Raw genomic sequence first — 24,355 nt, 5'->3', positions numbered from 1 at the left:
TGTAAACCTAGGATCTTTATATTTCCTATTTGTTTCTTTTACGTCAATTGTTAATGTGACACGTTATCGTTGTAGTTTTTTTCCGGTACGTGGCCGTGTCAACGATGAACTAAGCGCCATGTGCCTGAATAAACTTTTGTTCTTGCAATTAAATTTTAGCGTGTGCATAATAATTGATTGCATTTCTTTTTTTATTAAACTTGAATTTTGGGGTGTTGGTTCTCTTGCAACTCTCGTTCCAGCGTACCTTTCGCTGGTGACGTCACCAAACAGGAAGTAAAGCCATCAGCGGTTACCCTGGAAACACACATTTAACTTGAAGCTTTGTAACCATTTCATTCGTTTGTGCTGCAACATTTATTGCGACACAAACGCAGCACACAGGCATTTTTTAAATTAATTTCCATTATGGTGTGTGTGTCACACATTTCATTCACGCTTCCCTACGACCTCTCCATCCCAAACAAAGAGACTCCGTACGCGAGGATTTTGGAACTCCTCACTCATTTTGATTCTTTTTTGTTTTTTTACATTTTTTAAATCATTTATTTTTCTTGTTGGCAATTTTATTGTGGAGGGACCAGGCGCGCACATTTTTCTTGTTGGCAATTTTATTGTGGAGGAACCAGGCGCGCACTTAAGATGGCGAGCATGGAAAGGGAGTGCAGCGCGCTGGGGGGACTCTTCCAGAACGTCATAGCGGACTTGAAGGTAATCATCATAATCATCACAATTATGGAATATCGTGGTGACGTCACGGCGCATAGGCTCATAACAGCTGGAGGTTTTAGTAATTTGCCACGCCCTTCTTTGCATCCAATCCTATTATTTTACCCTTTAAGGGACAGTGGTCATAATACTAGGCAGCTATTTCAAAGTATCTTTCATCAAATCACTGAAAGGTGCCTTAGAATGCTACAGCAAGTGACTTAATTAAGATAGATTGCCGATATTCATCCCAAAAATGTGTCAGAAAGCGCTGGGATAGGCTCCAGCAACCCTGGGAATAAATATTGTCTTTTATTCCTGAGCATTTATTTTAAATACTGGTAATAAAGGGAGAAAAACTGTATCCCCTGATTTTTGAAGTTATTTTATTTGGAATTTTAGCAGGAAAAATGGATTTGTGTGCACCATTTATTTTCGCAGGCATGCCAGATCCGGCCCCCAGTCCACCAGTTTAACACCCGTGTGCTCTCCTTATTGATATCCCAATTTTACTTAATTGAATCAAATATTTTCATTCTCAAGCGGGCGAGGGTGACAATCAGGGAAGGTTGTGATCATATAATTCTACCCAGCGACGTGGAAACACACGACCCGATTGGTTCGTTCGGGCATTTTAACTCACTGTTTGCCAGCAATTTTGAGACATGTGGCGTGAACTTTTGTTAGGATGGCGAGCGAGACAAAAAAATCTCGGGAAATGGATGGATTCCACGAGGTCCTTGGGACCGCTGCTGTTGCCGCGGTAACCATTTATGATGTGGCGAGGGCCGGCCTGCCATTCCTCTCGCCATCCTTTCCCACACAAAGACGAGGCCGCATCCTCTAAAAAGAATTCACGCACAAGCTGGTGTAATCAGGACGACAGGATGCAAGACGGGCAAAGGTGGAAAAATGTAGCAAAACGGCCTCCCCGCTGGTTGCCGTTCTGCAGTGTTGCCATAGCGACGGTCGGCCATGCAGCTCAGCACAGCTGGAGAGGGGATGAGGGAAGGGTTTTTTGTGCTTTAAATTCAGGTGGGATCCATTTTAACCACCTGACTCTTCCATGTTTGCTTATTTTTGAAGTAAGCAATTGAAATGTGAGCGACGTCATTCATAAAAGCGGTGAAATGACACGAGAGGTACCGAAATATTGAGCTATTTGTCAGTAAATCAATCAGAACGTGCACAAGAATGCTTTCATCTTGATTTATTTTGAGGAAAAGTTTGGTGAGGAATAAAACCCCAACAAATTCTCAAGTCATGAGCTTGATTTTCTTCTTCTTGTCTTTGCTCGGTAGGGAAGTCATCCTGTGTGGGAGGACTTCGTCAACAAGGCTAGCAAACTGCAGTCGCAGCTCAGGTAAGGTCCGCTTATCATCAACTGAGGCTACTACTACTACCACTACTACTACTACTACCACTACTACTACTACTACTACTACTACTATTACTACTACTACTATTGCCACTACTACTACTACCACCACCACCACTACTACTACTACCACCACTACTACTATTACTACCACCACTACTACTACCATCACCACTACTACAACTATTACTACTACTACTATTGCCACTACTACTACTATTACTACTACTACCATTGCCACTACTACTACTATTACTACTACTACTATTGCCACTACTACTATTACTACTACTACTACTATTGCCACTACTACTACTACTATTACTACTACTACTATTGCCACTACTACTACCACCACTACTACTACTACTACCACTACTACTATTACTACCACCACTACTACTACTACAACAACCACTACTACTACGACTACTACTACCTCAACCACCACTACTACTACTACTACTAACATTACTACTACGACTACTACTACCTCAACCACCACCACTACTACTACTACTAACATTACTACTACTTCTACTACAACCACTATCATCACCACTACTACCACTATTACCTCTACTACTACTACTTCTACTACAACTACTATCATCACCACTACTACCACTATTGCCTCTACTACTACTACTTCTACTACCAGTTGTTTTTCACCATTTTGACTCTTGACAAAAGTGCTACGGCTCATCTTTGCTCTGACAGAATCAGCGCTAAAGTTACCAAAACAAAAATACACTCATTTCTTTCACCGGGATAAAACGGTTTGTTTCTAGCTATTTCCATTCTTTAGGGGAAGAACATGGCTTACTTATCAAGTACTAGCACAAACCCTTTCTCGCATTGTTCTTTTGCCACGTGCCATGTTGTACGTTTGTCAGGAGCACGGTGGTGGCGGTGGCGGCCTTCTTGGACGCCTTCCAGAAGGTGGCCGACATGGCGACCGGCAGCCGAGGTAGGGGGAGTGCTCATTTTTACGACCTTATTAGCCACAAAAATAGTCAGTTTAACTGAAAAGTAAGGAGAGGGAGGAGGGGAGAGGCAGTGGGGATGGGGGGAAGTGTCAGTGGTGCAATGCAGCAACAGTAGCGACATCATGGCCGCACCCTGACGGCGCTAGTCACGCCAAACCAACAAATTGCTAATGACAACTTGGCCATGATTCCTTGTTTGACACCGCTAGATGTCCAATTTGTTTGAATTTACGATATTGAATAAAAATGGATTGAATATTTGTCACCGAATTGTTTTGTACTTAAGTGCTTTTGCTATGGACGCACAACAACACGGGCTTGAAATACACAGACAGGGCTTTATGACAATCACAAACATCTGGGTCACCAAAAGAGACACAGGAGGTGAAACTCATACAAGTTTGATGTCGTTGCCAGGGGCGACCAGGGACATTGGCTCGGCTCTCACCAGGATGTGCATGAGGCACCGCAGCATCGAGGCCAAACTTCGACATTTTTCCACGTACGTGGTTGTTTCTGTGCCACAGACGTCTACGGGCGTCAATGGCAGTCGGCGACTTAACGTAGGGTGCGTGTGCAGGTTGTTTTTGGATTGCCTGATCAACCCCCTCCAAGAACAGATGGAGGAGTGGAAGAGAGTGGCCAACACTTTGGACAAGGACCATGCCAAAGGTACATACGTGCCCAAAAATAAAAACTATATTTTCATCTCTTCTGACATATTTTGTGTATACGTATACCCAGTAATACTTGCTGTTTCCACAACGTGGCACGGTTTATTTTCCAGAATACAAGAAAGCGCGCCAGGAGATAAAGAAGAGATCTTCCGACACTCTAAAACTGCAGAAGAAAGCGAAGAAAGGTCTGAAAAAAGATCCCGACCAATCACGGTTCAGGAAATTCTAAAATCCACTCCATTTTTCGTTTGTCTTACCCGACCGACGGGGACGGGGTCGCCGACTGCCATTTCAGCCGATTTGTTTGGTAAGTAACCTTTTTGGCATTAGTTCATTTTAATTGGGCTTTTCATTGACGTCCCATTTGTCCTTCTTGGTCCAGGCCGCGGGGACATCCAGCCGCAGTTGGACAACGCCAAACAGGAAGTGAGCGACAAGTACTTCCTGCTGGAGGAGGCAGAGAAGCAGGCGGTGAGGCGAGCCCTGGTGGAGGAGAGGAGTCGCTTCTGCTGCGTGGTGGCCATGCTGAGGCCCGTCGTGGTAAGTCCAAACCGAGTGGAAATCCAATTTTTTAGGCCCACTAATATCTTTTGATTGTCAGGAAGAGGAAATGTCCATGCTCGGCGAGATCAGTCACCTTCGGACCCTGAGCGACGACCTGAAGATGTTGACCATGGACCCTCACAAGCTGCCCCCGTCCAGTGAGCAGGTGTGGCGGCTACTCTTCTTCTGTGACCTCCTTCTCGGTCTTCAACTATCTCATCCTCACAGGTGATCGTCGACCTGAAGGCATCAGAGTGCGGCTGGTCCTATCAGACTCCGCCCTCATCTCCCAGTACCACCGCCTCCAGGAAGTCCAGCATGTGCAGGTTGGTTTCCGTGGAAACTGGGTTTGCCCCAAAGGATTGTTTCGAGAGGCGAATAATCACTAATTGCATTTGGTTTGATCTTTAAAATCCTACAAAGCAAAATATATCTAAAAACATAAATTGTATTTTCTCGATTTAAAAAGGATTTGAAGTTTGAAAAATGAAAAAAAATGTATTTTTTCTATATAGATGATTGAGATTTTCTTTATTTTTTTGGACGTTCTTTTATTACATTTTTGTCTCTTTAATTTACAAAAATGCAAAAAAAAAATGATAATTACCACCGTTTTGATTACAAAGATATAACTCAAATATTTGTTTTTTCCATTTTTATTTTAAAAGCATCGTCTAAACAAAACAAAAACCTAAACTACATATTTCCAGTATTTTTTTTAATAAAATGAAAATAAATAGACGAACCTTTACTGCCATGCTATCGCGTAATACAACCGCATCTTCTTTTCTTTTTCCTTAACTAACATCGCTGCCCTCTTGTGGCGATATCCCATAACGAGGCAATGTGTTTGGACTCCGCAGCAGCCTGAACAGCGTGAACAGCAGCGACTCCCGCTCCAGCGGCTCGCACTGCCACTCGCCCACCTCCCACTTCCGCTACCGGCCGTCCTCGTCGGCTCTGCCGCCGCAGACGCCGGCCCGCCTCTCCTCCGTGTCGTCCCATGACTCGGGCTTCATCTCACAGGACGCCTCGCAGTCCAAGTCTCCCTCCCCCATGCCTCCTGACTTCTCGCAGGTGTATCCGCGTTACTCCGAACCCCGGAACGTTCCCAGCGCCCCTAAACATCACATTCCATTCTTGTCTTCCGGACGTACGACGGGGTACGACATTCTTTCCCGGTTCTCATGTTCCACCTCACCACCGCCATCCTCTTCATCGCTCTTTCCCATGTGATCTTCACATCTGGCCGACCCATTTGATGGGTGCTTCCTGGTTGTGTTTGCGGCTTGACTTCCCTCCTGTTTAGCATAGCATCACGCTAATCTGTCTACATCACCCATTGGCAATCGCGACTTGTGTTGCAGGACTGGGCCAAACCGGGCGTCTACGATCCGGCCCTGAGAAGGGGCAAAGAAAGAAGGGACATTCTTGATCCCCCAGGGGAGGAGCTACAAGGGGACAAAGGAAGCCCCCCTGTGACATCTTTGAAGGTTTTCAACTCAGATCATTATGACAAGCTCAGATATTCTTTATTTCTCTTTTCACATGTCATTTTTTCACCATACGTAGGAGGACAGAGAGGCCCACGTGGAGCTGGCTAAGGCACTGGCCCGCAGTCTCCACTTGGACTTCCACGGATCCAGCAGAGATTCGCTGCAGGGCTCCAGCGGCTACAGCAGTCAAACCAACACACCCTGCTGCTCCGAGGACGCGGGACCCACGCAAGGTGGGCGCCCCCCGAGGGCTATACTTGTCTCGGCTGGGTCACTCAACTGTCATCGCGTCTGTTTAGATGGAGACTACTGCTCCGTGAATTACGAAGGCAACCGCCCCAAACTGGACGCGGACAGGTCGCCCGCTGCGCCGCGGCCCGGTGACCCGTCTCAGTCTTTTCGCCGCTCGTTCCCGTCCAAGCGTCCCGCCTCAACCTGCGCGCTCCCCGGCCCCTCGGCGGTATGCTCGCTGGGGGTGGCCACCATCCGCCGGACTCCGTCCTCCAAGGCCAGCCTGCGACGTGCCTCGGGTGGGGCAACGTCGGGCCCCATTCCCATCAAGCCGCCCATGGTCCCGGTCAAGACGCCAACTGTTCCGGACCGAGCCGGTCACCTTTCGTGGAACCCCGTCGGCTTTTCGCCTCACTCAGATCTGGGACGGGGCTCCGAACCGGAACGGCGCCCCCTCCCTGAGCTTCTGGAGGAAACGGAGCACGGGGACAGCGCGGAAGACTTCCTGGTCACCATCCGGCGGGGCGTCAAGCTGAAGAGGACGTCCACCCACGACCGATCGGCTCCCAGGATCCACTAAAGCGGACGGATTTCCCGACCGCGCTTTCCAAGACTTTTCCACCAAACATTTTCAACAACACTGCCGCAGTTTTTGTGGGAACAAGACGGACTAGGCTTTTCGCTCCAAGTGCCAAAATTTGCTCTAGCGTCGTATTAATCTGCTTCAAGTGATGACGAAAAAGCTGGAGTTTGCCTTCGAACTGAATTTTTTCGCACGTAGTCGCCCTTTTGCTTTACGCCCGAAACAACTCGGAACCCGACATAAAAATGTTGGGTTCATTTATTATTTTTTGGGAAGACGAGTCAGGTGGACTTTGATTTTTTTTAATGCTGACATGTTATGAATACATTGATTCTTTGTATATATATATATAAAATGGCCTGAAGGTAACATCATATTCTCGTAGACAGAAATAGAAGCAAGTTTCATATAAGAAGCTACATAAGGAAGCTAACAATGTACAAAATGGAAGCTAACAATTAGCCTGGGTAGCTGTCAAGTGTTATCAATCATCTCAACCTTCTTGTACATGTCAACGGTATTCCAGTCCAAGCTGAAGTACTACAAATCTAGAATGTAAAAGCTCAGAAAGCTTGTGAGAGTCAGTTTCCATGTGTTAGCCGCCAACTGCCTTGCTGTTGTTAAGTCAATGCTAACCTACGTGTTCATTTCAGTGTTCTCAAACGTAATCCTCATCTAAACCCGTGTCGGCCTTTCCAGCACGTTTAGCTGTCTCCAAGGACAGGTCAGGTCCACGTTTCGCTACCAGTTAGCTTTACAGCAGTCTGGACTCTGTCCACCGTGTGGCTGATGCGTTGGGCAGATGAAGCCGAATAGGACGAGCCTCTAAAAGTGTATCTTGGCAATCATCTCCGCTTTGTTCGATACGGAAATTAAAAACGTTTGTCCGGTCCAGTGAGTCCGTGTGATTGCTGTACGTGCGAGTTAAGCTAGCTGGAAGCATCTGGACTCGTCGCTTTAGTCTTAATTTGATGAAAGTCCTGAGTCCAGTTGCAAATTTTCAGGTGGTTGTGGTCACATGATGGTTGAATATGCATTCCTTCTTAAAATAGCCTGGCCGCAGAGCAATTGAGACGCTCTTTGGTGGAGACGTTCACTTCTTCGCCACATTCGGTGATAAGAAACTAGTTTGAAGTGAATCTCTTAGCATCCTTAGGCCGACAAACTATGCCAACTGTGTTGAGATTTGCTGCTCTGCCTCCATCTTCCTTCATCTAGATTTGGCTGTAACTGTGGAACCTCCTGGTCTGATTTGAGGGTTTTTCCAGTTCCAATCCAGAATCACTGTACTCATTGGAAAGTCCAGTTTCCATGTTCCAAATGAGTTGCCGATATCGCTCCTCTTAGTGCATAAAAAGGTAGAATCCCCAGGCCAGCAGGAGGCCGACGACCAGGGCGGCGGGGTTGTTGACGTGGCGATTGCAGGCCAGGCAGAGTCGGGTCCACGCCGGCGAAGGCTCCACCAGCCGGTCCACCTTTTCGGAGACAGCTCGTAGCCGGGCGCAGATGTCTCGCAGGTTCTGGCGCAACTCGTCCAGGTCCATCTGGGTCTGCCTCTTGATCTCCAGGATCATCTGGTAGAGCGTGACGTTGACCAGCTGCCCGTTCCTGGTGACCTCGAACATGTCGCGGCGGAAGGCCTCGATTTCCACCGGGCAGGTGTCCATCCTCCGCGGGCGGCGTGGAGGGCAGGGCTGGCGAGAGAGGCGAGGCGCCCCCCGAGGACACCCGCCTCTGGAAATGGGCGCGACAAAGGACGCTTTGCCTCTCGTGCAAAGACCGAGTAGCTGTGTGATGTCATATTAGGGTCAGGGAGTGACAGCAGCGCTAACTTTTAATACAAGTGCCACAGCCGCTCGGTAATTTCATGTCTAGCTAACGCTGGCTGATTTCCTGCATAAGTGGGAAGGCACCCTGGACTGGTCGCCAGCCAATTGCAGTGCACATGGAGTAGTACTTCCTTCCCTGGTACTACAAGAATACATTTCCTTTGGATTTTGTTCTCTTGCTTCTACTGATGGAGATAGATGTCCAATTTATTTTTACCAAGAATTTATGGCACCATTTTATTTAATTGTGGTTTTATATATATTATGTATTGCTGTGAATGAGAATGAATGGCTAGCCATGTATTTTAATCTCATTGCATTTGTGTATTTCAGGTACCCTTGAGTCCAGTGGGAAATTCCAACCTTATGGCCACTACGGTATTAAAAGTTTAGTGTATATACTATACGTATAGTACTAGTGCAGTTATAGTTGTAACTTTGCATTCAGCCTTTAGGTGGCAGTAGTGTCCCACGAGTAAGCACCGCCTACTTTTTCCATCAACGAAGAAGTACCGAAAAGTTAAAGAGTCCCAATATGGCGGCCGCGGCTCGTAGCTGCCAAGCCGAGTCCAGCCTGAGCTAAACCCAAGAACCGAGCCTGTCAGTGGGCGACTTTCATTCCAGTCCACGATACATGGACGACCCGGACTAAGTGGGACCGTGAGCTGTGAGCCCGAAGCCGTATGGCGTCCACTCAAACCCGGATAGGCCAGCAGGCCTCGGCGGTGCTCGATGTGGCTCTGCGGGTCCCCTGTATCTTTATCATCGATGCGATTTTCAACTCGTACTCCAACCCCGGGCCGGGATGGTCCGGTACCGTCGGAACCGGCTTGTTCCGAGTTCTGGGTAAATTTGAATGACACACGTACAGTCATGGCGAACAGCTAGCTAACGTCAACTAGCCCGCGGTGTTACGTCAGCTGTCAGTCATAGACAGCTCAACAATAAGTTGTCATCATTTTTATGTTTAAGTACATGTCATGCATTGTGATGGCGTGCGTTGAATGATCATGTTTTAGTGCCATTGAGGGCGCTAGAAGTCTAAGCCATTTGAGCTGAAAAAAGTGGACGTCTAGCGCCGTCAATGGCAGACAGAAAGTTAATTGAAGAAGTAACATGACATTTGAAGAGAACGCAGGATCTTGGTGTGTTTTTTGAGGTTGAGTGCGGTATTTATTTTCAGAGGATTATTGAAAAAGACGCGGTAGTGAAGATGTTATTTATTTGCATAGTTGATAAATCATTTATTTTTTTCATTTTTATTTTATTTTGGAGAGCTATACAGCAACTCTAACTAAGGCGTACAATGTTTTTGTTAAAATAAAAGCATGTTGTATACCAAATACCATCTTTAAAAACACGCTACGAATATGTAATGCTAGCTGTCACAGGAAGCTAACGTTAAAATCAAGTCATACCTAAGTGATAACGTCTGAAGTATGGAAATAGTTTGGAGGGTCTGATGGTAATGTTTTTTAAAACATGTTTTGCCGATACATTTTTATACTCATATTTTAGAGCAACGAAAATAGTGTGACAAAATAATCACTACATGACAAACAACATTATTTTTATTAACATGAGCCCAGGAAAGAGATGTAACCTATATTGTAATGGTGTTTGGTCATTTTGCAGGTGTGCTGGTCTCCGGCGTGGTGCTCCTCCTGTCTCAGAAGGCCCTCCTCAAGTTCTACTCCCTCTTTCTGGCCGTGGCGCTGGCCGCGGCGGCCATCCTGATCAACTACGCCGCCGCCGCCCACCCGGACCTGTATGGCGCCTTCTACAAGGCGGCGGGAGTCCGTCCGCCGCGAAAAGGGGCGGCGCCGTGGCTGGCCCTGGCGGCCGTGCAGCTGTCATTCGGTGTGGCCTACGTCTTCCTCCTGGGCCTGCGCTCGTCTCCGGCAGCGTTGGTGATCCTGGACGTGACGGTGCCGGTGTGGGGCCTGATGATGGAGCTGCCCCCGGAGGCGCGGCGCTCGGCGGCCGTCTTGTCGGGCGGCATCCTGGCGCTCGCCACGACGGCGTGCCTGGCCGCCCGCCTCAAGCGTTTCTACTACTCGTGCCGCTACGTGTACCTGCTTGTGCGCCACATGTACCGCATGTACGGCCTGCAGCTGCTGCTTAAAGACACCTGGAAGAGAATCCGCTTCCCGGACGTGCTGCGGCTCTTCTGGCTGAGCCGCGTCATCGCCCAGGCGCTCATCCTCGTGTACGTGGTGCAGGCCGTGCGGCGGGAGGGGGCCGACAGGATTTTGGACTCGCAGGTAAATGCGACGAGCCGCCTCGATCGGCTTTCGCCGGAGCCGTGACCACGCTCGCCGTCCGTTTTTAGGTTCATCCGCTGAGCTGGGACCTGTTGTGGGACGTGACGAGCAACCTGATCATCTCCGGGTGCGACTCCATGCTGACCGTGCTGGGCATGAGCGCCGTCATCTCGTCCGTGGCGCACTACCTGGGCCTCAGCATTCTCACTTTCATTGGTGCGTCAGAAATTGTAGTATTTTCTTTCTATTGCTAAAGAAACTCTTTGGATTATTATTATTGTTTACATTTTATGGAGAAGTGTTTGTGTTTTGCTTCATTTTTGAATTACACTATTTAAGCATGTTTTTTTTCCACTGTTTTGGACTAATGGCGGCGCCGTTGGCGGTTCAGGTTCGACGGAGGAGGAGGATAAACGTTTGGGATTCGTGGCTCCGGTGCTCTTCTTCATCCTGGCTCTGCAGACGGGCCTGAGCGGTCTGGACCCCGAGGAGCGCCTGGTAGGACGCCATTCAGAACCTCACCGCCGTCACGTTTTGCCACTCACCCGACGCCGGTCGCTCGCACAGGTCCGGCTGAGCCGCAACATGTGCCTCCTGCTGACGGCCATCCTGCACTTCATCCAAGGCATGACCGACCCGGTTCTGATGTCGCTCAGCGCTTCGCACGTCTCATCCTTCCGCCGCCATTTCCCCGTGTTGCTGGTGTCGGCGGCGCTCTTCGCGCTGCCCGTGGCGCTCAGCCACGCCCTCTTGCAACACTACGCCCTCAACACTTGGCTGTTCGCCGTCACCGCCTTCTGCGTGGAGTTGTGTCTCAAGGTATGTGGCGCCCGACGATTGGGTTTCGAGCCGTTGACGGAGATAGACGTCCAATTTGGCCCGGTAGAGGTCTCCCGGGCCAAATGGATTGTCTATCGCTGTTAATGTCAGTTTCCATATTGTGCGCGAAAATTAAAATGACATAAAATAGTATTTTCTCATATATTTTTATTATATATTTATTAGTATATTTTATTTTATATTTTCCTCTTGTATTTCCAATTTTCTGTTTTTTTTCCGTAATCCTTTTGGTAGCTGACTGGCCTCTCTGTCTTCCCCTGGCGACTAGGTACTGGTGTCACTGACGGTGTACGCCCTGTTCATGGCGGACGGGCTGTCGGACGCCCTGTGGGAGAAGCTGGACGACTACGTGTACTACGTGCGCTCGGCGGGCAACGTGATGGAGTTCCTGTTCGGCGTGGTGATGTTCGGCAACGGCGCCTACACCATGATGTTCGAGTCGGGCAGCAAGATCCGCGCCTGCATGATGTGCCTGCACGCCTACTTCAACATCTACCTGCAGGCGCGCAACGGCTGGAGGACCTTCGTCAACCGCCGCACGGCCGTGCGCAAGATCCGCTCGCTGCCCGAGCTGCGCGGCGAGCGTCTGCGCCGCGTGGAGGACGTCTGCGCCATCTGTTACCAGGACTTTGCCGCCTCGGCGCGCGTCACGCCCTGCCGCCACTACTTCCACGCACTCTGCCTGCGCAAGTGGCTTTACATCCAGGACACCTGCCCCATGTGCCACCAGAGGGTCCACGTGGACGAGCGGGCCGCCGACGGCGACGCCCTCTCCAACAATAACGCCCCGGCGGCTCGGCCGCCCCCGCCGCCGGCTCCCGACGGGGATCCGCCGGGAGACGGCGAGGCGGCGGCCGGGGGCGGGCCCGCCTCGGCGGCGGCGGGGGAGCCGGACCGCGAGCCGCTGGAGGACAACGACAGCATCGAGTACGACGACGACGACTGGGGCGTGCAAAACGGCGGCACGCCCGTCGAGGAGGAGTATTTGAACGATGACACGGACGCCGCTGACGATTGATTCCGGCCGCTCCAAGATGAGCTTGGGATGTTTCGCGCTCAAATTAAATAATATGAATTTAGTTTTTTTTTTTTTCAATTGATTTTGGGGGGGAGTTTAGTTTGGAGCACATTTTTGGTTTTGTCTTTTTTGTTCTTGTGGTTTTTGTTTCTTTGTTTTATTTTTTAATTGCCTTATTTTTGAAAAGTTTAAATCATTGAATGCCAGTGACCACCTGAAGTCCAATCCATTGTGACTAGAAAAACGAGCATTAAAAGTCAGTCCTACTTTAAATGAATTGGACATCTATCGTTGGCAATGGCACGCAATGAATTAATTTTTTTTTCTTTTCGTTGAATTTTATGAAAAATATTAGTTTTCAATTTATTTAATTGAAAAAAATCCTTTTTGGGGCTAATTTAAACCTTTTTTTTGTTTTATTTGAAGTGGATTTGGGAAAAATATATTTTTGTGCTACTTTTTCACCCCCAAATACTTTTTGGTGCACTTTTAGCAATGGTCGTTTTCATTTTTCATTTTATGAGGCTGCTTTCAAAATGTTTTGTGTGCTTTTTTTTTTTTTTTTTTTTAATCGGAGCGCACATACGTCTCCAACACATTTGCTGCCATTGACGACCACGGACGTCAGCAAAAATATCCATTGGCCGGCGGCCGTCCTGCTCGGTCCCCCCCCCCAGTGCTCTCCCTTCGTCCAATCGGTGCCAAGCCCCGGCGTCCGGCGACTCGTGGTCACTTGTGCGACCGTGCCTTCATTTATGTACGTTCTTGTACATGACGTTAAAAAGTACACGCGGGAAAAAAACCAAAAGCTGATTGTGAGCGTGAGAATCTTTTCAGCCGACACCGAAAGGAGCCCACAAATCCTCGACTACTATTTTTGTAAAATTGCGCGTTTGCTACGACGGCTTTTTAAGCACAAGCGTTGTCTGCTGTACCAGGAGAGACTTGAAGTTGTTTGGGAAGATTTTCCGCCGGGCTGAGCGTTCCTCATGCCTTTTGGATGGAAAACAAAAATAGATTTATGTAAATAAAATGAGATTTGATATTGCGCCAGTCTGTTTTTTTGCCAAAAATTGCATTTGGAAAGAAAGGCGATCAAGTCAAGACACTGCTGGAGTTATGGTACTAGTATATGTATTTTTCATGTACTATAATTATTTTTTTGTATGGAACTTTACTCTGTATTCATTCATCTTCTGTTCTGCTTCACAGGAAGGATGCAGGGGTGCTGGAGCCTTTCCCAGCTAACTGCGGGCAGGAGGCGGTTTACATCCTGAACTGGTTGACACTCTAACGCAGTACGTACTTATTTTTTCTGACTTTATTCAGTTATATGGTTAGCATTTTTTTTTTTTTTTAATATTTCCTCCTATTATATGTAATGTTGCATTATTTTTGTTTTAGTTAGTTGGTGTATTAGCATTTGGGAAAATATTTTTTCACTGCACATTGGTTTTTTGCTTTATTCAGATTTGAGTTGAAAATTTTGTCACATTTCTATTTGGATTTCTTCACTTTTTCGCTTTGAAAAAATAACTGACCTCCCTCAACCTCAAATGTTTGATGGGTCGCGTACCCCCAGATGGTGCTGATTCTCCAATGGTCTTCAATCACACACACACACACACACACACACATCCAGGAAGGCAAGTGTGTGTGATTACAAGTGTGTAACCAAACGTTCCCGGCTTATTTGTGACTGCAACTGCAAACGGACTGATTCACTTCACTTGTTCTACGTCCAAAGGTGGTTCCTCGTTTTGTTTTGGTGATTTGGTTCTGGCGCAGCATCCAAGTGACGAAGGACTCGCCGACTGAACAGCGTTTGGACCCAAGTCCCAAAATGACGGTAAGAAATCATGCTATTCTGTTATTTTTAATATATTGCACTTATTAGTAAGTCTCAGTTGTTTTGGGGGGGTTAAGAGATGGAAATTATTATTATTATTATTATTGCTTGTATTTGTTTGCTTTATAAAAATGGACTGAAAATTGGCTAAAATGTTATTTTTCACAGTAAAAGATGTTTTTTTGGCCCTTTCATGGATGTCAATAAAATCCATTTTCTTGACATCCTCAAAAATGTTGACAATTTGGTGTCAAATAGTATTTTGAAACATTTTGGAAAAAAGTAGATTAATTATAACATCTGGAAAATAGTTGTAATATGAAAAAATATAAATCAAAGCTTTTGAACAAACTTTAAAAAAATGAACACTTGATGTTGTAGTACAGCTTGAAAATGCAGTTTCTGTCGAAATTCCATAGAGCTTCAAGTTTCAAAACAAAATTGCGTACTTGCAAAAATATGTAAATTGATAAAATGACCAATAAAAATAAAAGCCCTTTCTGCTACTTGTTTGAACTTTATGACATTTTGCACATGAAAAAAAGGAAACATTCATGACCTGTCTTATCTTGCATTTTTTTAATTTAAGGCAACTACGTCTCAGTTTTTTGTTTTAATTGAAGTCCCGCTCAGTCAAGTCACGGCACCACACCTGTGTCCCCTTAAATAACCGTCTAGGATCAAAACGGGGCTATCTTACATTTTGCCCCTGTTCATTTTATTAATAGATGGCTCGAAAGTGCTCGACAAACATCGTAAATCATCCTCAGCATGGCTGAGCGGTCGCCCACGTGACTTGGCGATGACAGCATCCGCTTGATCTGTTAAAGTTCCAGAATTTGAAGGTCCAATATCTCATGAAACTGACACTCTCCAAAGTGTCCAATCTGGAATGTGAGCATGAAAGTATCATGAGTGAAATGAGCTCATCCCACAGGGCTGCAATTCTTTGGCTAGCCTAGCACCAACCATTAGCATTAGCATGTCCATATCACAAGTTCCAGTTTGAATGACAGTAGTAACCATCTATTATTTAAAATACATACATTTTTCATTGGAATTATCTTGCGTCCGCCGCCACTGTTTGGCGGCCAGTCCAGATTGTTTACACGACCGAGCATCTCCGAGGGCTTTGTTAGCACTATTAACAGACATGTTTATGTACGTGTGGGGGTGTCACTATGGCGACGCCCACTGTTTATCATCGCCTTAAAGCCGTCGAGGGTTCATCTAACTTGTTATCGTCTCATAAAAAGGCTTCGGTAAGTCTCGCCGTCTTTGTTACGTTGGAGTGTCCGGCTTTATGGTTTCCGCGGTTACCAAACCAACACTGACATATCAACAAGTCAACAAAATGGTGTATTTGATATAAACCTGGTCACGCAAGGCCATGTTTGAAACCTGGAATACTCCATTTTTTTCCAAAACAAAATAACTGGTCGTCCAATGAAGTGAAATGTGCAATTTTCAGTGTTCAGCTAGCCTACAGTGCAATAAAAAATTGTAAAAAAATGAAATGACATGCACTGCTTGGCGCTCGTAGGCGGCCGCCCGGCTCCTGGACGACACGTGCCACCTGACGGCGCAGTCGCTGACCGAGTTGGAGACGTCGGAGCACTTCCGGGTGCTCAAACTTTTGGGCGAAGGCTCGTACGGGAAGGTCATGCTGGCCGTGCACCTCCAAAGCGGTTAGTCCTCCGCTGCTATGTGCTCGCCGCCGCCAAGTGCTCATTGGGCGTGTCTCACAGGTACCGCCATGGCGCTCAAGTTCTTCCCCCGTGTGGGCACGTGCATGAGCGCCTTCCTGCGAGAGTACAATGTGGCGCTGCGCTTCTGCACCCACCCGTCGTTGAGTCGCGCTCTCGGGATCGCCTACTTCACGCCGTCGGACTACGTCTTCGCCCAGCAGGCCGGACTTTTCGGCGACCTCTATGACTTCATCGTACCCGAGGTACTCCCTGTCTTGTGGAAAATGAGCCTTAACTGCAATATCATGAAATGTGTTTTACATTTTTTAAGTGAAAATCACAGTGAGGTTTATTACAATGCAATGAAACTAAAATAAAAATATAAAAAATGAAAAAATATATTACTATTATGGGTTGTTTTAAACCAAACTGTTTTTAAATCAGCCAAGAATTCAGTGGGTTAGAAGTATTTTCGAAAATCAATCTGCTTGCCAAAGAAGTCCACTGTCCCAAGATGGCTGCCACCAACTCCACCTTAATACATGATTTACTGAGTACGATGAAATTAAAGTCCGATTTTTTTTGTCAGGCCGGTCTGGAGGAGGGTCAGTGCCAGCGGGTGGTGTCCCAGCTGTGCGGGGCCCTCTCCCACCTGCACTCGCTGGGCTTGGTCCACCGAGACGTCAAACCCGAGAACGTCTTCCTGTGCGACGCCGACTGCCGTTGGGTCAAGCTGGGAGACTTCGGCATGGTGCGTTTGCCAGAAACCGTCTCGATAGCTCTTCCTCAATCACCCACCCATCTTCGATCCCCGCAGGTGAAGGCTCGGGGAACCCAGGTCCCCGAAGTGTGGTACCGTTCCCCTTACTGCACCCCCGAAGCCGAGGTGGCGCGAGGCGCCAAGGACGGGGAGGAGAAGGCGTGTCCGCGGATTTGGGTCAGCGTGGAACCCAGCGTGGACAGCTGGGCCTTGGGCGTCCTGACCTACGCCGTCCTGACGGGCGCCCATCCGTGGACCCGCACGGCGTCTGACTGCCACGCTTACCTCAAGTACCTCCAGTGGTTCGACGCCGCCAAGAGCCCGCGGGACGATCTGGACGTCTGGGCGGAACCGCAGCGCGAGGTCGACGCCCGGCCGGAGATGGAGCGGCCCCCTGTGGCGCCGCAGTTCGCCCGCTTCACCCCGCTGGCCCGGGCCTTCTTCCGCCTGCTGTTGGATCCCGACCCGCTGGTCAGGGGGCGACCCGAGGACGCGCCGGGCTACCTGGGGGGCGCCTGGCTGGCGGACGGGGAAAGGCCACGCCCACAAGAGCGACCGGAGAAAAGTCGAGCAAGGGGCGCGGTGAACCAGGTGAAGGAGAAGGAAGGGCGAGGTCAAAGGTGAACAAGGGCCTTTAAAAAAGTCTTGGACTGAACACATAAGATGCCATTGATGGCGATAGACGTCCAATCTGGGACTACGAATGGCGCTTTTTGGATGTACGCAAACAATGATTTAAGGCAACTTTTTTGTAAAATTTAACCATTTTCCAATAGATGAAAAGATGACTACTTAGTGCTTTTTTTGTTTTTATTTTTTCAATTAAAAATATTTTTTAAATTAATATTTTGTTTTGTCCCTTGATTTAACATTTTTTAACATGTAAGAGGAGATCTTATTCATACTTCATCTAAAAAACAACAACATTGTTAACATGTGAAATACCATTGATGGCTATAGAAGTCCAATCTATTTGTACCAGGAGAGGTTGGCAGTGGTCAGATGATCTATGCCATCCCTCACAGCCCCAATAGTTTGGACTTCTGTCACATGGCAGTAAAAATCGCTTATGCAATTCTCCAAATCGCACTGGAGTCTCCGCTAACGCGTTAAACCCATGAAGGAATTGCACCTATATATATCTGCCGACCTTTCCGCGCTTCATTTTTGGCGACCGGATGCACGACTTGACTTTGTCTCGCCGTAAACGCTTGGGACGCATTCTTGATGTCCTGACAAGAACTTGACACAACCTCCACCGCTTTTTGCGCGGGAATGTGTGACACTCACTCCCACGCATAGAGTGGGCAATTTGTCAAATCCAAGTATCAAAATAGAAACGCACTCATACTTTCAAGTCAACACGTCGTCTTTCATCTCAATTGGTCAACTTTCGAACGCAGTGAGGTGTTTTAAGGAATACCAATAAACTGCTTAGGACCATTTCACAGAAAAAGTGTGGGTGTTGAATTATGTAACTATGAAAAATGTGGGCATTGAGCCATGTAACATGCAAAAAATAACTAATTTTGGAAAATTTCCCTTAGGGAGAGTGTTGAACTATGTAGCGTTGAAAATGTATGGGTGAGTGTTACTAATTGTTTATAAAAAGTTTGGTTGGGGTAAACCAACTATTGTGAATATGGTAGGCGTTTAATAATTTCTCTGAGAATACTGGGTGTTTATAATTCTAGGAGAGTGTTTTTGCGTGTTTATCTCAATAAAAACATTTAAAAAGCGACATTCTGACGTTTTTTCCATTTCTTTTGGGAGTTCCTATTTTGGTTTGTGCTTTTCGAACGCTGCACACTCCAGTCGTTAGAGGGCGCTTTAGCACTGGTTCCTCAAAAATTTAACTCGAGCACGAACAAGAAGGAAAAGCTCCTCGAATGTTTGACGGTGAGTCTCTTTTGTTATCGTTAATTTAGCAATTTGCTGCAGCGTTTATTGGCGTCCGGTAACTACGAAGTGTGCCCCTCTTTTTAGACGTTTTTAAACCAGACGTTTACTGTTATGTTTCGGAGAAAGATGTTCTTTGAGACATGATTGCCTCCGCTTCTGACAGCCGCCGCCATGTCGTCTCCTGCCGCTCTCCAAGGTTCTAGAAATGACTGAATTATCAAAACACCACGCTTTAAAGTGCGTTTACGTGACTTTAATTGCCATTTAGTGTTAAAATTCTTCGGCTTTTTCTCTGCGTTGAGTTATTAGAAACCCGAGACCTCCTCTGCTAGCGTTTAGCTTCTTAGCTAGCGAAAGCCACTTGATGAAAAGCAAATTGTTTGTAAATAATTACGGTATATGTGTGTTTATAGTTAACACAACCGATGTTGTGGGTTCAAATATCGCCCTTTTTTGAGTTTTTCAGCTCACATTCTTAATGTATAACTCATTTTCTGACATTAAGGGCAATGGAGGTCCGACTGATTTGAAGCAGGTGTTGCAATGTAATTCAGGCCAGTTCAAAATGGTTCGGCATGTACTAGTGATTAACACATTTAAAGAGTTTTAATTCAGTTTAACACAGCCCATTGAATTGACGTTTATCATCGTCATTGGCACTGAAATAATTCAGTTTTCTGTTTTCCCTCTTCCCTGGCGTTCAGATTCACCAACTCTAAGTTAGAACATTGAGGAGTCAAAGAGGTCAACGCGATGAGCCACTAACCACGCTGCTACATTAGCATCGTTAGCCTCCGATAGCACAGCGGGTCATCACTGAAGGTTAGTGTTCTTCATCTTTAAATGTTCTGAAGAACAACGACAACCAACCTCGTCTCCTCAGTAGGCACCATGACGTCGTCCATGTTGCGAAGACAGCTGAAGAACCTGGTCCAGAACTACTCTGAGGCCGAGGTCAAGGTAGGTCGCCGTCGCATTGTCAAAGAAGGAGAAACGTCATCTGACCCGGTCCGCGCGGCAGGTCCGAGAAGCCACATCCAACGACCCGTGGGGCCCGTCCAGCTCGCAGATGGCCGACCTCTCGGATCTCACCTACAATGTGGTGGCCTGCAATGAGATCATGACCATGCTGTGGAAGAGGCTCAAGGACGACCGAAACTGGAGGCACATCCACAAGGCAAAATATAAAATGGTGACGCGTTCAAGTAGAACCGGCGGACGCCGTTTAGTGAAGACCTTTAATCTGTTGCAGTCGCTGACGCTGCTGGAGTACCTCCTAAAGACGGGCGACGACCGCGTGCTCCTCAAGATGAAAGATAACGTCTACATTGTCAAAGCGCTCACCGAGTATCGCTTCGTGGAGAAGGACGGCAAAGATCAGGTGAACGACACCCCTCCCAGTCAAACTGGATTGGACGTCTAGCGACATCAATGGCGGTCAATGAGTTATGATATTTTACTTAACTTAATATACAGTTAGAACCACTAGCTACAAGGATCAGAAGATAAATTGATATTTTAATATTTGAACAAAATACTACTGTACTGTTTCCGTTTACACTGGATAGTTTTAGATTGCGGCACTACTTGGATTAAACATTCAAAATGTATTATATCAGGGTTTATTTTTTCCATTGCGGGCTATCAAGGGAGCCAACGTACGCGAGAAGGCCAAAGTGGTCCTAGTCTTGATGGAGGATGACGACAAACTCAAAGAGGAGCGAGACTTTGCCGTGAAGACCCGAGAAAAGACGTCCAAAAGCTCATCAGGTAAACCAACGTCTCCACCGTCCGCGTCCACCGTCTCGTGTCCTCACCAAGCGCTCTGGCGGCAGCCTCGTCGTCGGAGGCCGTCAAGGACCCCAACTACAAGCCGTGCTACGTCGCGGGCGCCTCGGGACTCCCCTCGCTGGACAACATCCCGTCGGTGGCCGACCTGACGGCGTCTTTCGCCGCCCGCAAAGAGGAACGCATCAAGCAGGAGGAGCAGAAGAAGGAGACGCAAAGGAGGGTCAGTCCGCAATTAGTAGCTATTTAGCAACTTGCTAATGAAACATTGAGCACCTCTCTAAAGGCTATCATAGCTTTTATTTTTGACATTCTAATTTACTTTTATTCCGTTTGTAGTTGCTGTTCTCTAATTGCGTTAGTGTGTATATTTGTACTACAGGCCAAATTGTCCGAAGACGAGCTAAAATGGGAAGACGCCGGAAAAGCCGACAATGTCGAGGATAAGGCCTGGACGGGAGACAAGACCCCCGAGGAGGATGACTCCAAGGCAGACGCTTGGGGGGCCCCTAAAACGGATCCTTGGGGCGCGCCCTCGGATTCGGCTCCTGCCAAAACTTCTCCTAGCGAAGACGACAAAGCGTCAGATCCTTTCAAAGCAGAAACAGACGATCCGTTTGTCGCCCAAAACGATACGTCTAAACAGAAGGACTCCTTTGAAGAGCAGCAAGAAGATCCCTTCACGTCTTCCAATAACGATCCGTTCAACACCCCGAAAGACGACCCGTTCAATGCACCCAATGATAACTCGTTTGAGACCCCAAAAAATGACCCATTTAAAACCTCAAAAGATGATCCCTTCAATACCCCTAAAGATGACCCCTTCAACGCCCCTAAAGACGACCCCTTCAACGCCTCTAAGGATGATCCATTTAATAGCCCTAAGGATGACCCCTTCAACACCCCCAACAATAAAAACACCCCTGCAGACGACCCATTTAACGCACCAAAAGATGATCCATTTAACACCCCTACGAATGATCCATTTAACACCCCCAAAGATGACCCCTTCAACACCCCAAAAGATGATAACAGCCCTCAAAATGACCCCTTCAACTCCCCTAAAGACGATCCCTTCACCACCCCAAAAGATGCTAACCCTTCTAAAGATGACCCGTTCACTACCCCAAAAGACGACTCATTTAATACCCCCAAAGACGACCCCTTTAGTAGCCCTAAAGACGACCCCTTTACCACCCCTAAAGAGGCCAACCCTTCTAAAGACGACCCCTTTAGTAGCCCTAAAGACGACCCCTTCACCACCCCTAAAGAGGCTAACCTTTCTAAGGTTGACCCATTCAACACCCCTAAAGATGATCCATTTAATACCCCAAAAGAGGACCCTTTTAACTCCACTAAAGAAGACCCCTTCAACACCCCAAAAGACGATAACACTTCTAAAAATGACCCGTTTAATACCCCTAAAGATGACACCTTTGGCGACCCCCTAATATCACCTTCCTGCAACCAGAGCCCCCCTGCCGATCTTACATCACCCCCAAAAGACGATCCCTTCGATACCCCTAAAGACGACCCTTTCATGGCACCTAGCGTAGATGCCGATGCCACGGCGCCCCCTAAAGCTGACCCATTTACCGCCTCTAAGGACGACCCATTTTCAGCCCCCCTGAGTCCTCCCAAAGAAGGAAAAGCCGGGGCATCGGATCCCTTTGCCGTGCCCCTCCTCAGCTCGTCCCGAAGCGGAGGCGACGCCTGGGGGGCCACCTCGGCGCCCCCTGGTGGTTCGGACCCGTGGGGAGACAACGCGTCTTCGCCTGTGGACAATTGCGACCCGTTTGGGGACGCCTCTCAAGCTCAGAATGACCCCTGGGGAGTGCCAGGTAAGACAAAATTATTTTGAAAATGTGACTTATATATATGAAGTCAATAAAAAAATATTTGCTAGTGGTGTTCAGGAAGCTTTAATGTGTGCTCCTCTCGTGAAGGTTCTGCTGATCCGAATGATGCCTGGGGGGCGCCTACAAGCTCCTCCCCCACCACCGACCCCTTTGGAGACTCCAAAACTCGAACGGAAAAAGGTAAGACGTTATTGCGATTCAGTACACTAGCATTGGCTAAATGCTAAAGGGCGTCAACATTTGTTTTTCTCAGTTTTTTTCCAACTTAAAAGTTCACTCAGTACATCGAACTCATTGGTCGCCGTTGACGACTATTGTCGTCAATGGCACTGTAACATTATCATTTACTAAACTATAAGCAATTATTTTTCATGATTAATATTCAAATGTTTTTTTCTTTGGTGTCTTTATCGCTGCCTGAAGAAAACTCCTTTTAACTTGGACAGAAGAAGGGTTGTACAAAAATGGGTTGGGTGGCAAGGAAGGGGCGGGGCTTCTGGACTGCCCGAAAACTGCGCCCCATTTCCCAGCATGCAATGCATAGCTCCCTGGATTAAGCCCCGCCTCCCCCGCACAAGGACAAGCTTCCAGAGTGTTGCAACCGTTTCCATAGCTGTGGTCCGGAAGGGGCGGGGTCAGTGTCACTCATGAATATTAATCTGTAGTTGGTGTCTTTGGCTCCTCCCACTTTACCTGTGCTTCTTGCGTGCGAGTGTGTATAGTTTGACGTGTTGAAATTGCGTAGCTATTAGCATTCCGCTAAATCTTTGCCCCTCCCTGCTGCACACGATGGCGGCGCAACCAAACTGTGTTTACATTTTGTCACCAAGTTATGAATTATGTATGCACACACAAATACACATGACGCCACACAACAATGTGTGTACACACTCGTATTTTGACTACAGAAATACACAAATATTTAGTTATTGCCCACTCTTTATAAGTGAAAAATGAAGTATGAATTCAAAACTACATTTTGAAAGACATTGAGTTGATTTTCCTTTATTTTTATTTTTAAATTACAAATATTTTCCTTAAAAATGAAGTCAAAACAGCAGCCCTGGTACACACAACATCTATACGCTTAAATACTACACACGTATATTCGCAAATCTGTTTGTAAGCGTGCGCGTCTGATCAAACGAGTGTTGTGTTTTTATCGCATGCCTGCAGTAAGCACACAAGTACCTTCCAGTACTGTGTAAAAATACAATCAGGAGTATTTATGGATTGATTGCTTAAATATTTATTCATACAAACAATCAGCATAATTGAAAAGTTCAGGTTGTTGCTGTTATGCTCTGACAATAATGTTGAAAGATGACTGAGTCATATCGTTTTTATTTATTCTTTTATAAGTACATTTTATTTTTGCAGTTGTAGTCAGTTAAGTGTACAGAATTCATATTTATTGACGTATTTATTTAAGAAGTTATGTATTGTGAAAGAGTTGTTAGTCTTCCGTCAGGCTGCGTTACTCAAGGTGACCACAGGAGGGCGCAAAGGACGCGACTTGTCGCTATGGCCAGTTTGAAATGCTATGTGAAGTCATGTAAGTGTTTTTTGTTTCTAATTTATTTTTCTAAAACACAATGATGGAATTACTTATGGAAATAGTGCTAAAATCAATGCTAGAAATTTATGTATGTTAACTCATTGGCTGCCATTGACTGCTCTAGACGTCCAATCCATTTGTTGGCACCCTCCCACTTCAAATGGATTGGTCGTCTACTAGTATAAACACATTTGCTGACTAGACGCCACTTAATAGGACGTCTGTCTAAAATAACGGCAAGTAATTCAAGTGATGATGTTAACGATGATGTCATGTGATTAAAGTTTCATGATAAATCATCAAATGTGTTGGAATTGTTCTTCAAAAATAATTGTAAATTGTAATGATTGAATATATGCAAGGATTTTGTCACGTTTCAGAAATCAGCATTTCAT

At 46.8% G+C, this 24,355-nt stretch overlaps 4 protein-coding genes across 7 annotated transcripts; all 4 read left to right on the top strand.

Moving 5' to 3' along the window:
* The first annotated feature begins 547 nt into the window (after positions 1-547).
* On the top strand, positions 548-7,496 carry LOC144067344 (protein MTSS 1-like). 2 transcript variants are annotated; one of them, XM_077591004.1, is made up of 14 exons: positions 548-711; positions 2,010-2,071; positions 2,983-3,056; positions 3,493-3,577; positions 3,656-3,747; positions 3,863-3,937; positions 4,048-4,059; positions 4,135-4,292; positions 4,354-4,461; positions 4,524-4,621; positions 5,159-5,372; positions 5,663-5,788; positions 5,868-6,024; positions 6,091-7,496. In XM_077591004.1, the coding sequence occupies exons 1-14, from the start codon at positions 643-645 to the stop codon at positions 6,600-6,602; spliced, it is 1,842 nt and encodes a 613-aa protein (XP_077447130.1). In that variant the 5' UTR covers positions 548-642; the 3' UTR covers positions 6,603-7,496. The 2 variants fall into 2 exon arrangements, with proteins under 2 accessions (XP_077447130.1, XP_077447131.1); XM_077591005.1 differs by having other exon boundaries at positions 558-711; positions 5,868-7,496.
* A 978-nt stretch (positions 7,497-8,474) lies between these two features.
* rnf139 (ring finger protein 139) lies at positions 8,475-13,114 on the top strand. The gene is made up of 7 exons (XM_077591009.1): positions 8,475-8,573; positions 8,768-9,280; positions 10,070-10,698; positions 10,767-10,914; positions 11,090-11,196; positions 11,266-11,517; positions 11,807-13,114. The coding sequence occupies exons 2-7, from the start codon at positions 9,118-9,120 to the stop codon at positions 12,554-12,556; spliced, it is 2,049 nt and encodes a 682-aa protein (XP_077447135.1). The 5' UTR covers positions 8,475-8,573; positions 8,768-9,117; the 3' UTR covers positions 12,557-13,114.
* LOC144067347 (serine/threonine-protein kinase SBK2) lies at positions 13,109-17,697 on the top strand. 2 transcript variants are annotated; one of them, XM_077591011.1, is made up of 6 exons: positions 13,109-13,854; positions 14,304-14,405; positions 15,949-16,093; positions 16,154-16,356; positions 16,683-16,844; positions 16,911-17,697. In XM_077591011.1, exons 2-6 carry the CDS (start codon positions 14,400-14,402, stop codon positions 17,475-17,477), a joined length of 1,083 nt encoding a protein of 360 aa, XP_077447137.1. In that variant the 5' UTR covers positions 13,109-13,854; positions 14,304-14,399; the 3' UTR covers positions 17,478-17,697. The 2 variants fall into 2 exon arrangements, with proteins under 2 accessions (XP_077447137.1, XP_077447138.1); XM_077591012.1 differs by lacking the exon at positions 13,109-13,854 and having other exon boundaries at positions 14,282-14,405.
* Positions 17,698-18,673: 976 nt separating this feature from the next.
* On the top strand, positions 18,674-24,264 carry LOC144067137 (uncharacterized). Of its 2 annotated transcripts, none has more exons than XM_077590650.1 (10): positions 18,674-18,752; positions 19,460-19,577; positions 19,639-19,715; positions 19,777-19,932; positions 20,008-20,136; positions 20,405-20,525; positions 20,591-20,766; positions 20,926-22,384; positions 22,490-22,582; positions 22,826-24,264. In XM_077590650.1, exons 3-10 carry the CDS (start codon positions 19,647-19,649, stop codon positions 22,837-22,839), a joined length of 2,217 nt encoding a protein of 738 aa, XP_077446776.1. In that variant the 5' UTR covers positions 18,674-18,752; positions 19,460-19,577; positions 19,639-19,646; the 3' UTR covers positions 22,840-24,264. The 2 variants fall into 2 exon arrangements, with proteins under 2 accessions (XP_077446776.1, XP_077446777.1); XM_077590651.1 differs by lacking the exon at positions 18,674-18,752 and adding an exon at positions 18,790-18,951.
* The last annotated feature ends 91 nt before the right edge of the window (positions 24,265-24,355 follow it).

This window comes from Stigmatopora argus, chromosome 21 (assembly GCF_051989625.1).
Source record: "Stigmatopora argus isolate UIUO_Sarg chromosome 21, RoL_Sarg_1.0, whole genome shotgun sequence".
Lineage (NCBI taxonomy): Eukaryota > Metazoa > Chordata > Actinopteri > Syngnathiformes > Syngnathidae > Stigmatopora > Stigmatopora argus.
The sequence above is the reverse complement of the archived record's forward strand: the minus strand, read 5'-3'. Positions and strand labels throughout refer to the sequence as shown.